The 15,820-nt window shown below is 48.8% G+C and overlaps 1 protein-coding gene across 7 annotated transcripts in view; it reads right to left on the bottom strand.

Annotated features, from left to right (window-relative positions):
* FMNL3 (formin like 3) overlaps window positions 1–15,820 on the bottom strand; it is a 72,029-nt gene that overhangs the window by 21,102 nt on the left and 35,107 nt on the right. For all 7 annotated transcript variants that reach the window (XM_033222158.1, XM_033222160.1, XM_033222163.1 and 4 more), the window contains exons 2-5: window positions 10,569–10,652; window positions 8,183–8,263; window positions 7,887–7,963; window positions 3,754–3,837 (exon numbers count right to left, since the gene is read on the bottom strand). In XM_033222158.1, the coding sequence (XP_033078049.1) occupies window positions 3,754–3,837; window positions 7,887–7,963; window positions 8,183–8,263; window positions 10,569–10,652 (326 nt within the window). The remainder of the gene's footprint in view (window positions 1–3,753; window positions 3,838–7,886; window positions 7,964–8,182; window positions 8,264–10,568; window positions 10,653–15,820) is intronic.

The following is a 15,820-nucleotide window of genomic DNA, read 5'->3' as shown; positions in this document are numbered from 1 at the left end:
TGCTCCCCACTGGCCAGTAAAACTCCAGGAGGAGTGTCCTCCCCATGGGCCACTCAGGAGCTGGCAGTCTTTCTGCATTCTCAGCTTAGATGGAACATCTCTAGGAAGCTGTGGCCCCCCATGAAGAATCTGCCCCGTAGAGGGAATGGTGGGGAATGGGCCAACTGCAGGTCTTGTTAGTTGGCAAATGCCAGCAACCAAAGGGTCTTTCAGTGCCTTGAAGGAGTCCAGTTGATTGTGGATGGCAGGACTGAATGGAAAGGAAAGGGGGTTCTGGCAAACCCAGAGTGGAACAGTCCTTTATTGTTTGGAGGAGCACCACTGCCCCATCTTAGCACTGGGTTTTAATGACCAGGTTCTCTATGGTTCTGGTTACTTGAGGTTTCTAGGTTTTTCAGGCATACAGGCTCCCTGGGCTTCAGTTGCCCTAGGGGAAGAAATTATAAGTTGAGATTGTGGACCAGGGTCCTGTAGTCTAGCCTCTGCAGGAGTTGAATGGTTTGTCACTTCCTGATCCTGGAACCAGATGTCTTCCACCATCAGCAATTATTATGTTTTGTTTTTTTTTTAAAGAGAAAGGGGTTCACTCTGTGGCCCAGGATGGAATGCAGTGGAACAGTCATGGCTCACTGTAACCTCTAACTACTGGGCTTAAGCAATCCTCCCGCCTCAGCCTCCCGAGTAGCTGGGACTATAGGTGCGTGCCACCATGCCTGGCTAATTTTTTAAAATTTTCTTGTAGAGATGGAGTCTTGCTATGTTGCGCAGGCTGGTCTTAAAACTCCTGGGCTCAAGCGATCTCTCATCTTGGCCTCCCAAAGCTCTGGGATTACGTGTGAGCCACTGCGCCCAGTCAACCGTCAGCAGTTTGTCAGTGTGGCCAGGACAAAGAAGATGGCCAAGATCACAAACTCACAGAGACTCCTCTCTTATACATCCTCACTTCAGGATATACCCCTCTGAGAAACCGTCTCTCTCCTTCTTGTCCTCTTCCTCCATGTAGGTCATTAAAGACTAAGGGAGCATCTCCTACAGGTTCTTCTCCCCCAAGAAGCATTCTGCTCAGATATGGGGTCAAAGGCACAGAGGTTGACACTTTCTGGAATAGGAAGGGATATCTACAGATGTCAGAATATTCCAAAGGAAGTGGGAGCAGGCTTTAGTGTCCTCGTGATCAGGAGGTGTTTAATGGGGTTCTCAAGTAGACATCAGAGGAACCTCGTGACAGGGAAACAGCTTGCTGACTCCATCAGCAACAACACTGTATCCTCTTGTACTGGTATATGCAGTTTACAAACAAGTATCTTCACTCAAACTCTATTTGGCCTCACCCTTTCCCTCTCAATCCTTTCCAAAACACACACTCTCTCCCCCACACAGAGTCCTTCTTTTTTAAAAACAGAGTCAAAGGTACTGCCATGGACACTACAATACTGAGGTTCCAGGGTACCCTTGGTTTAGGGCAGCTGGGATTTGTTTGCTTTTCAAGTAAGAGAGAGAGGCTTATTTGGAAAAATGAGCTACATTTTTCACTATAAAAGCTCTGAATTTTTTTTTTTTTTTTGAGACACAGTCTCCCTCTGTCGCCCAGGCTGGAGTGCAGTGGCCGGATCTCAGCTCACTGCAAGCTCCACCTCCCGGGTTCCAGCCATTCTCCTGCCTCAGCCTCCCGAGTAGCTGGGACTATAGGCGCCCGCCACCTCGCCCGGCTAGTTTTTTGTATTTTTAGTAGAGACGGGGTTTCACTGTGTTAGCCAGGATGGTCTCGATCTCCTGACCTCGTGATCCGCCCGTCTCGGCCTCCCAAAGTGCTGGGATTACAGGCTTGAGCCACCGCGCCCGGCCAAAAGCTCTGAATTTTTAAAGAAAAATTATTTCATCAAATGTTTTTCATTTCTTTCTATAAAAAGAATTTTTTTAAGAGAGAGGAGAATCACACGAGGTATGACTTCTGTTGAGACAAGAATGAAAGTGGGCCACTCTTGGCTTTAACAGAGGATAACCTGGAAAAGGTGAGAGAGGCACTGAATGTAGAAGCATCAGTTCAAATTCCTAAGGAGATGACTCTGAAGACCTGCTGGACACAGAAGAATGGCCAAGGGGGCAAGGACAGTAGTTAGAAAAGTAGAAGCTGGTTGGGAGCAGTGGCTCACACCTGCAATCCCAGCACTTTGGAAGGCCGAGGCAAGCTGGATTGCTTGAGCCCAGGAGTTCGAGGCCAGCCTGGGCAGCATAGTGAAACCCCATCCCTACTAAAAACACACAAAAAGTTAGCTAAGCATGGTGGTGTACACCTGTGGTCCCAGCTACTCAGCAGGGCTCAGGCAGGACTGAGGCAGGACTGAGGCAGGAGGACTGCTTGAGCCCAGGAAGTCAAGCCTGCTGTGAGCCAAGATTGTGCCACTGCACTCCAGCCCGGGCAACTGAGCAAGACCCTGTCTCAAAAAAATGTTAGGGCTGAGTCCTGGAGGAGTTTCCTGGGACACCGGGGAAAACTAGGGACAGTCATGGGCAAACCGGGAAGACTGGTCTCCCTAACGCTGACCTGTCCTAGGTATAAGTCTAACTGTGTTGGTCATTATGTTTATTATGTAATTCCATATATTCAGGTAATTGTGGTAGGGTATGCCACTTTAAATAATAATAATGAAATTAACAGTAGATCTGCTACCACAATACAGACCTAGTATGTTCCAAACAATACTAAGTGTTTTAACACGTCATCATCTAATTTTCACAACAACCCTGGAATGTGGATCTCCTTTCATAGAATAAGATTAAAAACTTGCTTTGAAGTCATACAGACAGTAAATAACAGAACTGAGACCCAAACTCAGCTTTGTCTGACTCAAGAGCTCTCATTCCTTCTACTATACCAGGCCACCTTTTCTGTGCTCACTTCTGGCTGCCTCCAAGCCCCCAAGCCTGCTAGAAAAAGACTCCTGAAGAGGCCGGGCGCGGTGGCTCAAGCCTGTAATCCCAGCACTTTGGGAGGCCGAGACGGGCGGATCACGAGGTCAGGAGATCGAGACCATCCTGGCTAATACGGTGAAACCCCGTCTCTACTAAAAAATACAAAAAACTAGCCAGGCGACGAGGCGGGCGCCTGTAGTCCCAGCTACTCGGGAGGCTGAGACAGGAGAATGGCGTGAACCCGGGAGGCGGAGCTTGCAGTGAGCTGAGAGCCGGCCACTGCACTCCAGCCTGGGTGGCAGAGCAAGACTCCGTCTCGAAAAAAAAAAAAAAAAAAAAAAAAAAAAGAAAAAGACTCCTGAATACTTCATTTTTCTATCCAGGTCAAAAGGTCATGCTCACTGTTCCTGGGTTCTTCAACAATGACCTGGAGTAACCCTCTCACGTCTGGAAACCCAAAGTTGCTTCTGGAAGACTCAACTCTGCAAAGATGAATGGATCCCACCAAGGCATCTCTACCAGAAGCCAGGACACTTCCCTGGATTGCTCACAGCTTGGCATTTGGATGCCTGGGGTTCTGATTCCAAGCTCCCTTTCTATCTCTCTCTCCTGTTCTCCAAAATCTTATCTTCTACTCCAGCCTAGTGCCATTCTTCACTGATCCCCAGACATCTCTGGGCTTGCCTGCCTACTTCCACACCACTGCTTGGGCTACTCCCTCCTGTCCAGGATTCCCATTTCCATCTTCATTGTTGAACTCTCACCCTTCCTTATCAAAGTAGAATAGAACTATGTCCTCCCCCAACTGGTCCCCAACCTTAGCCCCGGGGTGGTACTCACATGACAGAACACTGGGCAAAGGACAGGTAATCCACCAGCACATCCAGGCCTTTGTTTTCATCATTCAGAAACTCCCGCACCCACCTGCAGATAAAGGAAACACAGTGGAAGGGGTCTGCTAAAGTGAGTCAAGGATAAGGAGGGTAACATGCCTCTGATCCAACACCTCCTCCTCCTGGAACCCAGCACCAGGCTAGGAAAATTCTGAAGATCAAAACCCATGACAGACCCATCCACGGCCATGGACTTCCCCTAGGCAGGGAAGCCAGGGATGGGGAAAGTACAGGCCCTTCTAATACCACTTGCTTTATCACGAAGGTGCTTTAGACAAACAAGATCTCAAGTACTCCCTCTTTAAGGGCCAGACCCTGGCTCAATTATTTTCTGCATCACTCCACATGTCCTTGCTCAGTGTTTGTTGGAAGAATTTAGGAAGTATCAAGAGCATTTACCACAGGCCCGTGTGCAGAGTTGTGCTTGACCGAAGCCAGCAAGTCTCCAACCTGACTGAAGCCTCTTAAGACACCAGCAGGAAGAGTCAAGGAGAGCTCTGGAACAGAAGTATCCTGGGGCAAAGCACTCTCTACCAAGTTTAAGGAGAGGAGTTTTGGAAAGCAGTGAGCAAACAGAGATGTATAGGAGTTCTGTATGTAGTCATGTTGAGTTTGGCAGAACCAGAAAAAGCATGGGGGATGATCAGGAACTCCAGGATGTCTATGACCACTCTGAGTCAACCTGAGGACGTGCGCCCCCCTCAGCCAGGAAGGTAGACAACAAAGCACCTAGGGACCATATCCCAGGGCATTATTTTCCCTTCTGCTTTCAGTCCTTTTGGGCTGAGATATTCCTGGAATGAAAGTCAAGGGCAAATCTGGGAAACTGTTATATGACAAGTTCATTCCATAGCAGAAACATAAAATGCTCAGGTTGAAACCCTAATCTAGAGTGCTCTACTCCTTCAGAATTTCTGGGGGTCTTTATAGGAAAGCTCTGCCCAAACTGCCGTGCGGGGCCTCTTCTCCCCAACAGCTGGAAAACCAGCGCCATGTTGGCCAGCCACACCCCAAGCTACGGAGAGACTCTGGAGCTACAACACCAGGCCCAGCTGAGATTTGGCAGCAGGCTCTGGCTGAAGCTGACTGACACTGGAGCTGCCTGAAGTTAGCTTCCTCTCTGGGGGCCAACAGGCCTCCCGTTTCCTGTCTGTCTGCTCTCCAGCTCCCCACCCCCTTCTCATTTCCTGTCTGAGTCTATACTGCTATTTCGGGATCTTGACACTTTGAGGAGAGGTTAAAGGGTGCTTAGGCAAGGCACAGAAACCAATACAAACCAGGGAAAGAGGAGCTGGAGAGGCTCTGGAATCCCACTTCCCAGCCTGTCCCTCTCCAGAACCTGAGTTCCCATCTGCTGCTCCTGCACACCCAACTTCTGCAAGCCCTGGGGCTGATCAGGCTGTGACCAAAGCAGGATCCTCCTCTCCCCAACTTGCCCTGGGTTCCTTCCACCCTGAAGCACCCACAATCTGACAAACGCTTCCCAGAAATCCAGGAAGGATCCTTCCACATAACTCTACCCAGAGAAGCTGCAGTTCAGATGGCAGGCATGCCTAAAATGCCAGGCACTGAGCTATTCCCTGGGAACAAAGGACCACATCCAGGACCTCTAACTTGTGTGCCAACTGCCAAGAGGCCCCAGGCCTGGGAACCACGCTGCTTTGGACCTAGCTCCTGGCCAGCTGCCAGAGGGACAGGCACCAGGTAGAGGGGGCAGGCAGCAGGGACTGTCATAAACTGGTCTGTGGCCTTCTCCCAGTGAAAGCACACCCCCATCCTCAGATGACTACAGCAAGACTTAAACAAGAAAACAAGGCTGGGTACTAGTGGCTCCACTTTGGGATTCTTTTTTTTTTTTTTTTGAGACGGAGTCTTGCCCTTTCGCCCGGGCTGGAGTGCAGTGGCTGGATCTCAGCTCACTGCAAGCTCCGCCTCCCGGGTTTACGCCATTCTCCTGCCTCAGCCTCCGGAGTAGCTGGGACTACAGGCGCCCGCCACCTCGCCCGGCTAGTTTTTTGTATTTTTAGTAGAGACGGGGTTTCACTGTGTTAGCCAGGATGGTCTCGATCTCCTGACCTCGTGATCCGCCCGTCTCGGCCTCCCAAAGTGCTGGGATTACAGGCTTGAGCCACCGCGCCCGGCCCACTTTGGGATTCTTAAGGAGATCACTTGAGCCTAGGAGTTCAAGACCAGCCCAGGCAACAAGGCTAGACTCTGTCTCTACTAAAAAAAAATTTTTTTAAATGGCCAGGCAGGCCAGGCACAGTGGCTCACATCTATAATCTCAGCACTTTGGAAGGCCAAGACAGGCAGATCACTTGAGCCCATGAGTTTGAGACCAGCCTGGCCAACATGGCAAAACCCTGTCTCTACTAAAAATATAAACATTAGCTGGGTATGGTGGCCCACGCCTGTAGTCCCAGTTATTCGGGAGGCAGAGGCAGAATGGCTTGAGCCTGGGAGGCAGAGGTTGCAGTAAGCCAAGATCGCACCTGGGTGACAGAGCTAGACTCCGTCTCAAAATATAAATAAATAAATAAATAAATAAAATAAAATGGGCAGGCATGGGTGTGTGCCTGTGTTCCCAGCTACTTGGGAGGCTAGGATAGGAGGGTCACTTGAGCTCTGGAAGCTGACGCTTCTGTGAGTCATGATCACGTCGCTGTACTTCATCCTGGGCAACAGAGCAAGACCCTGTCTTTAAAAACAAACAAAAAGAAGACAGAAGAGCTGAGAGTGACAGAAGGGACCTGTGGAGGAATGCAGAGTGGTAGGTGGCTTAGGGTGGCAGGTAGCACTCAGGGTTGCCATTGGTGTCATTCTTGCCCTCACATACAAGGGTACTAAGCAGCCCCTGCCACTTTGTCCTTCCGTGAAGGATTCACCAAACAAAGGAAGAGGCTTGGCCACACCTTTCTCAGTGGCTTGGCTTTCAATGTCTGATTCACAGATGAGTTACAGATGCCATACTTGGGCCACCAGAGCACAGTTACTGAGGCCAGGAACCATCCCTTTCCTGCTCTCTCCTGTGCTGTTTCCCTTGTGATTGCTGCTACAACTGACTACACACACAGGTGTCCTCTCCCTCTAAAGAACCCCGGGAAGGCTTGCCCTGGGGGTGGATGAGGGCTGCTGCTACGACAGGAGGGGAAAGGCTGATGATGTCATTTGGCTGTCTCTACCCCACTGTCAGGAAGCCTGGGCACCCCACCCCCACCCGGGCCTCCACTGCTCATTTATAAGCACTGGACATTTGTGCCAGGCCCTCCATCAGGTCTGTACCCCTGCCTGCAGTTCTACATCACTGTCCCTCACTGTCCTTTTGCATGAGCACACATACGCACACATATACACACTTTCTCTCTCTCTCTCTCACTTTCATATATCTTTGCTGATTACAGTTTCGTAACACTGAGGCCAATGCCCTCTTTCACTGTACCTCACACATTAGCCTTTTGCTTGTTCAGCAATTCCTGGTTTCCCACTCAGGGATGGGAAAAAAAAAGACTCACACAGTTCCTAAGGGCCCTATCAATGGGTTGGGAGCACCACGGTCTATGAATATAGAAAACATTCAGCTCCTGGCCCCCATTGCCTTACATCTTTCCTGGTGCTCAAGGAAGCTTCTTCTGCTCGTGAACTAAGATTATCTTCTCCCAGGCACCAAAAAGTCCAAATTAGTCACAGAATGGGAGGTAGGTCTCAGCTACCCAATACAGTATGTTCCCCCCACCCTCAGCCTTCTCTGGGCCTCGCTTGGCCCAGCACCAGGCCACAGGCAGACTCCAGTCTCAACTGCTGTGGGAATGTCTTCCACTCAAAGCCACAGGCGGAGGACCCCAGGAGAGGCCTCAAGCTTGCCAGAAACATCTAGTCAGCAGCTGGCAGAGCTGAGGGGGCAGAAAAGTCAGAAAAGAAACAGTCCAAAGCTCTGGGGAGCCAGAAGCCATTCAAGGGGCAACTCTGCCCCATGGCAGGGAAGATGAACAGGAACACCATCCCCAGAGGACACCAGATCCTGTGTGCCCAGCCAACAGCCTGGGGCCAGGTGAAGAGGCTACTGCGGCCAATCCAACTCACCCAATGTGGTTGGTGCGAAGAGAGATCTCCAGCTCCCTTAGTACTTTGGTTGACTCCTGCACCCTCCTCCTGAACTTCTGTAAAAAAGGGTAGAAAAGGAGAGGAGTACAAGAGGGCAGTTATAGATTTTCCCTCCATTACTGGCCAGCCATTCCAGGCCCCTGGCCACAGAACCCTGAAATCCAGCTCCCAATGCTCAGAAACAGATGTCCAATATCCAAGTCAAAGGGTTTGCCCCCAAACCCCACAGGACTATAAAGGGCGGCAAGACGGGGCCTCTCTGCCTCATACTTCACCTTCCGAGTTACACTGGGGTCCAAGAAGCTCTGGAGTTTCTGAATGTAAGTGTGGGGAGGATTCTTCACCTGGAATCGTTCCTGTAACGGAAACATGCATATGCGTATCCACAAAGACAACCAGAGACCTGAGGAGGGCACTGAGGAAGAAGAGCACTCATAGTGTTCAGTGTGAGGGGACTCAGCCTCTTCAAGTTGTCACCTGGCTCTAGACATCACCTAAACTTGAGGTTACCTTCCTTGACTTATCCCCAGGTGTTGCCATCTGTTGCCATCTCCTCCTTCTCCAATTAGTGCTCTCTGAGCCTAAAACGTTTTTCTATGTCAAAAAGTATTTTTAAAGTGTGCTGCTTGCTACAAAGATATTGGAGATTACAGAGTTGTGAACAGCACCCAAAACAAAGACATAATTGATTGGGCTTAGGAGGCTGAGGCAGGAAGACTGCTTGAGGCCAGGAGTTTCAGAATAGTCTGGATAACATAGAAAGACTCTGTCTCTACAAAAAAACTTTAAAAAATTAGCCAGGCATGGTGGTTACCACATGCCTATAGCCCTGGCTACTTAGGCTGAGGTGGGAGGATCCCTTGAGCCCAGGAATTTGAGGCTACAGTAAGATATGATCATGCCATTGCACTCCAGCCTGGGCAACAGAGTGTGATCCCTCTCTAAGAAAAAAAAGAAAAAAAAGATATGATTGGGAAATGCTGTTCACTGCCTGGCCAACTAATGGATATGGGTTAGGAATGCCAAGGGGAGAGGAGCTTGGCCTTATAGAATCCAACTTTCTCAGCAATGAACTCTGCGGTTGGGACTGGAATGGTTTTGCTGAGCTGACACAGCTCAGGGCTGCAAACACTGCTCCTTGCCCAGACCCCAGCAATCCAAAGCAACCTCAAATACTGAAGGCTGCGTTCAGCAAGGTCATCCCTTGATTCCCTTCTACGTAGAGCCTGGGACCACACCCTACTTTGGCCCAACCCCTTCATCTGACCCAAAAAGAAACTCAGGGAGTACCCCTTTGCATTCTGGTCCTATTAGGGCTGCCACCACCAAGATATCTGAAGAGCTGGTAGGTGGAGGGGCTGAAAAATGTCCAGGAGAATGATACAATGTTAGAGAATAGGACCTAAAAACAAATGAAAGAAAAAAACGAAAGGTCTGAGAAACAGCTGAAATTGACCTAGAAAAGACTGAGAGATCATCAATTAAAGAACCTCAATACCAAAGGGTTACTATTCTCCAAACCCCAAGCAGGTGCTAACCAACTCCTCTTAATGCAGAACACAAGGAAATGGACCTTTGGTGGAGAAGGGACTTGGACTAAGATCTCTGAAGCATACTCCTAGCTTATGTCAAGCAGCATGACCTGGGGAGGCAGTGGAAGAGAACAGTTAGCACAGACTTGGCATCTGCTTGCCTGAGCTCAGCCCTGGCTTCATCACCTACTAGCATTAGGCAAGTTACTGAGCCTTGGGTTCTTCATCTGTAAAATGCCAACACTGCCTTCCTCAGAGGGTTCTGTGACGACTCAATGAGGTATTTCAGTGTGTTGAGTACTTGGTCCGTAACAATGGATATTCAATGAATATCCATTCATTGAATGGTCCAACTCAATGAAATAATAAACATTACCTATTATTATTTCACCCAGAGCCTGAAAAGAATAAAACTGTACATGGCAAAGTGCTGGGTAAACACACTACCCACACTGCCAGATACTTCCATCTCTACCAAGATGTAAAAAGGTAAAAGGCAACTCTCCCAGCCCTGCATACAGGCCTGAGTTCACAGACTTGTGACTCATGATCTTCAAATGCATGCAAGGGAAAGAGCCAGGTCATATGTGTTAGAAGATTCTCAACTCTGAGCAAAGTAATGATTTCTATTCTCTTCTAGCTTTCAACACAGTTCATGTAGGGAGAGTTTTCAGACCTTGACTCTTCTGAGATTTGGGAACAAAAGACTAGAGCCTGGGGCTTCTCATTCCTAGAGGCCCCGAGAAAATGAGAAAGACCCTGCTATTTGCCAGGGCTAAGACAGAGTGAGAGATCAACAGTCCTTTGAGCACCCTGCCAGGCATAGCCCTGAACCTGCACAGCCAATCCTATACCCCGATCTACACAAACCCCCTTATACTATTGCCCATTGGAAGAAATCAAGGCAGCTCTTTGTGGGAGCTAGAGGAGAACTTGGCCTGCTAGTTCTGTCTCTGTTATGATAATCTTCTTGGAAAAGAAAGTGAACACAGATGAGGCCAAGCTTATTATAAACATAATGCAGGGTTCCTCAAGGGACCCAGAGCTGTACTCAATGCCTTTGGCCCCACAGCCTTAGCCAGCCCAAGACACAACTCCCCACCTCCCTCCTCTTTCCAAAACCCCATACCTGGTCACAGATCAAATCCCACTTCTTCTCATTGTCATATTGCCGCAGAAGCCGGGCCTTGTCTGGAGGCAGGTTCATGGAGCTCTGAGGAGAGAACCTGAGTCAACAAGGCTGAAACCTCCCCTCATCTGGAAAAGAGAAAGACTAGACCGCCCACACCTTTCCGCTACTGGGCCCTCAGACTTCACCCTGACACTCCATCGCTGATAAGGCAAGCTTGGAAAAGTGGAGCAGTCTTCCAGCCTCCCCTTCGTATTTAGTTGAGTTTGGTTGAGCAATGTTTTCCAAACCTCTGGTCGTAGAATCAATTTAATGAGTCAAAATTAACTCTATTTTAAATGAAAACGAGCAGATTAAAATAGAATATAAGATACCAGAATTCATTGCAAATAGGAAGTATAAATAATGCTTTGTGAAGCTTTAGTTTCTTTTATATTTTATATATATACACAAATGTGTCATATACATACATTATACCATAAAATGTGATGGGAACATGAGACGGGTCAAAAAATTTGAAAAGCCACCAGGTTAAAGCAGCAATTTTTTTCAGTTTGCTTTTCCCCCACAACCTGAGAGACAGGTAACTTGCCTACAACATCCACTCCCATCCTGAGCCACCCACAACCTATGTAGATGCTATAACCGTGACCCTCTTGCCCATATCAGCATACAAGTGAATAAGAAGAACATTAGCATGAAGATAACTGCTTGAATTTTTTTAGGAAAAAAATATTTAGGCAAAAATTCACAAAAGTACCAGACTTTAATTGTTAGTAGCAAATTACTAATGACATCTCCCAATTAATTAAGACATCACAAAGCACCCTAACCCCTTGGCAAGCCACTCTAATATAGGCTATTTGAAGGACAGCCCAGGAATCATTTTATTTTGTTCACCACTGTTTGGTGACTGAATAAAGTATGAGAGAATGAGTGGGTGAAGCCTAGGGACTTCATCCATGGACTAGCCCTACCCATGCTAGAGGCTACATTCCCTACCTTTATCCCCATTCAGCCAAACCTTTCTTCTCATCAGTCTGGCTGTCTTTGTTCCAGGTCACAGCCCTTACCTCTAAAGGCAGTCTGGGTCAGATGCAGTAGCTCACACCTGTAATCCCAGCACTTTGGGAGGCCAAGGCAGGCAGATCACCTGAGGCCAGGAGTTCAAGACCAACCTGGCCAACATAGCAAAATCCCGTCTCTACCAAAAATACAAAAATTAGCTGGGTGCAGTAGTGCACACCTGTAATCCCAGCTACTCAGGTTGCCAAGGCACAAGAATTGCTTGAACCTAGGAGGTGGAGGCTGCAGTGAGCCAAGATCACGCCACTGCACTCCAGCCTGAGCAACAGAGAAAGATTCCATCTCAAAAAAAAAAAACAAAACACACAAACAAAAAAGAATAAAGGCAGTCTGACACTTTAATCAGATCACTGTACCTGCTCCCTTGTAATCTTGAATCAAATATGATCCCCTACCCGAGGTGTTGCAGCTGCATGATAACCCATGTGACTTTCCACAAATTCAGCTTCTTCCCGAGCATAGTGCCAGCCACTTAGAAGGCTGCCTCTCATCCTTCTCTCCTTTAGCTACTGTCCAAGTTCAGCTCTAACTCTCTGGTAACCCAAGCATGACCACTTCATTTAGCTCTGCCCAGTTCTTGGCATTCTCATCCCTGGGGACACGAACTGTGTGCATCCAGGGTCCCTGAGGAGTCACACAGGCCCTGCATTATTCCAGAAGAAGCAAACAAATCCTAGAAGGAGGTCCTCCAACTTTTGATGGAACCAAAAGAAAATCCTTAAACATTTATTCTGTCACACTATCTATTTATTATAAATATAATGCAGATACACTCTTGAATCAGCTGTATACTCATCTAGCCTCTAAAGTGCTATGTCTATTCTTACCATCTCCAGCTCCCAACATGCATCTAGTGGGGGCAGTAAGGTGATAATAAACCATGTGTAAGAGGTCCCAGGTCTGAGCTACAAGCCCAGCTAATAGCTGGAAACGAGGTCACTATGGCTCAAAAAGGAAGTAGGGTTGAAGTCTTCGGTTGGAATTTATACATGGAAGAATTTATAATGTGGGGCAGGTGAGAGAAGAAAGTGGGGCAGGTGAGAGAAACAAAGAAGGGGAAGAGAGCCCCACATCACACCTCTCCCTATGGTTCCTACTGCCCCATGCATCTGCCTGAACTTCCACAGGAAAGTGAGGCTGAGTCCTCCTCATAGTCTATGTAGTATGGATGGCAAGATGGTCAAACACAAGCCTGGAATGTTCTCTCTGAAACTACTTTGTTTTTTTCTTTTTGTTTTGTTTTGTTTTTTTATTTTATTATTATTATTTTTTTGAGACGGAGTCTCGCTGTGTTGCCCGGGCTGGAGTGCAGTGGCCGGATCTCAGCTCACTGCAAGCTCCGCCTCCCGGGTTTACGCCATTCTCCTGCCTCAGCCTCCCGAGTAGCTGGGACTACAGGCGCCCGCCACCTCGCCCGGCTCGTTTTTTTGTATTTTTTAGTAGAGACGGGGTTTCACTCTTAGCCAGGATGGTCTCGATCTCCTGACCTCGTGATCCGCCCATCTCGGCCTCCCAAAGTGCTGGGATTACAGGCTTGAGCCACTGTGCCCGGCTGAAACTACTTTGTTAAGGGTCAATCTCAGCATACCCGTGTGGACAGCAGGACAGGAGCAAGAGGCCTCAGCAAAACAAGGACTCAAAGGTCAACCCAGAGCAGTTCTCCTAACTCAGCCTAACTGGGGCCAGGCTGCTGCCAGCCGAACTCAAGACAGAACTGAGCAGAAACAGTCCTCAGGACTGGTCCTGGCTCTGTGCATATCCTAAACACATCGCTGCCATCTGACCATTTCTCCTAAGTCTGTGCCATGAAAATAGTTCTGTTGTCTCCCCTGGAAGAAAGCTGCTGGAATGGGGGAGGGGGCAGCCTGTCACTGCTGTGGCAGACATCGCATCCTGTCTATGCCAACTTCCTCCCTCAGCCACCCACTGTCAGCTGCGGTGGCTCACACTTCTCCACCAGGTGAACTGAGGAGGAAACACTTGGTCCCCTCGGTTTGAAAAACTGGGCAAAGTCACTCCCTTGGGTAGTCCCAGCCTAAGAGCATGGAAGAGGCACAGCAGGGACCTGGTCAAACTCTAGATCCCCAGGAAGGAGTGACCTCAAATTATGGAAACAGGTGGTAGAGGCATGAATCTGCTCTGACCATAGCCACATCCTCCTGTCTAGAGCTTTGGGTGGCACTTTCTTGACAGCGGTCTCAAGACTTCTCTGCTTCTTCTGGGCTGAAGTGTGATGGGGAAGGAGATGGGTAAGGGGAATTTCCCCAAGCTCCAGCATTCTCAGAAGAAACGGGTCACTGGCTGCCAGTGGGAGCCACCTGCCAAGGGGGCATAAACCAGAGCCTGGCCCGGACAGTTGTCTTCCTGCTAGACAAGGGCATCAGGGCTTTTGCCTCCACCTGATAATGTGTGTGAGTCTGGCAGGGCTCCAATGTCCTGAGGAAGCCACTCTGCCCTTAGGAATGACAACTTCCTGAGTTCCAGGGACAGCAAAGGAGCAAACTTGACACAGTTCCGGTCTCAGTCAAAAGGGTTTGTTTCCTTGATATTTTTTCTTCAGTGGTTCCACAGAGACTATAGGCTCCAAGAAGGCAGAAGCTGAGTTAAGTTCTTGCTAACTCCTCATTGAGACCCTTGCTGAGCAGAAAGGAGGCAGTGGCTGTCTTGGAAAGGAGAGGGCACTAAATGTGGGTGAAGTCAGAGGGCCCAAGATCAACTTTGGGCTCTTCAGAGTTATGGAGCCTTGGCGAACGCATCCATAAACTGGAGATAATCTCACTACTTCACAGGGTTTTAACTGAGGATTAAATGATAAATATTTTATGTCTGTATGTGTCTGGAACCCTGTGGGTGTTCAACACAGTCCTCGCCCCACTTCCTCCTGAAAATCTTGTGTAATGTTCTGATGTCTGAGGGACCTGCCCTTTTGCTTCTAGGCTGTCTCTCTCTCTCTGCCTCCATCCCACCTTCAGCAATTGCTTCTCAACATTCTGACTACAGAGCAATCCATTATCCCTTCACTGATACTGCTCTGGCTTCCTCTAAGACTAGGCGCCAATTTAAATATCATTATCCTGAGGGGTGGGGGACATGGCAGGAGACTCCAAGGAAGAAGGGAGGTAAGTCACAGCCAAAACAGTTACAATAGGAGATGTGAGGAAAAGCGGAAGATGAATTCAAACTGAAAGCAACTCTGGGAGTGATTCCTAAATCACAGGGAACCAGCAAAACGTCTAATAATAAAAACCTGTAATGGGAAGAAGCCTAAAGGCATGGAGCTGGTGCTTCTCCAGCAAGGCTGCTCTGGTTTTACTGCCAGTTTGAGGCCAGGCAAATCTCCCTGCACACTGAGGTGCATGTGAGCAAGGGCCCGGTTCCTCCAGCAAGGTTTCCTAACTCTCCACCTGACCCCTGACAGCCCCAGTCAAGCCAAGGAGGAGGGAGGCAGCTCTGGTGGCAGAGGTTCCCTTCCCTTTCCCGATCTGCACCCTCAGCCCAGTGAGCCCCTCCTCGTTTCCTTCCCACTGCAGGGGAAGGGAAATGCCGGTAGGGTTTGGAGTTTCCTTCCATGCTGTGAGCTCTGCTCTGGGACTCGCCCCTACTCTGACAGTCTTCTTGAGCCAGGCCTGGGGAAAACCCAACAAACAGAAATAGGAACCACCAAAAATTCCCAACTGTTTTTGTTGGTCCCAATCATGATAAATCTTAGGAACAGACACCAAAATGGCACAGCTTCGAGAGACACGGAGAGAGACGTTTGTAACGTTCCTGGGAAAGAAACTGGAGGCTTTAGGGAAGCTCCAGCAGGGACTGTTTGTTTTGAGAAAATACAGAAAGTGAGAGGCAGTTTTATTAATGTTTTCCCTCTTGAACCACCTCCCACCAGGTTTCCTATGGCTGTCTTCTCCAAGTATGGTAGCCTCAGCCCCCATGCTCAGCCCATGGGGACAGGGAGTCCTGAGAAAATGAATCTAAAACTGCCCCCACAGATTAAATGAATGCTGTCCTGGGCACCACACACTTCTCAACGTGCTGCTGAGCCCCTGACCGCAGGTCCGAGTCCTCCCTGGCATCCACAAATCAGCCCATTGAGCAGATGAGCAGAGATGGAAAGTGGCAAGAGGACACAAAATTTGGAAGTCCAGAAGACTGCTGAAGGAGGAGCT

Source organism: Trachypithecus francoisi, unplaced genomic scaffold (assembly GCF_009764315.1).
Source record: "Trachypithecus francoisi isolate TF-2019V2 unplaced genomic scaffold, Tfra_2.0 Lachesis_group11, whole genome shotgun sequence".
Lineage (NCBI taxonomy): Eukaryota > Metazoa > Chordata > Mammalia > Primates > Cercopithecidae > Trachypithecus > Trachypithecus francoisi.
This window is presented reverse-complemented; position numbering and strand designations above follow the sequence as displayed.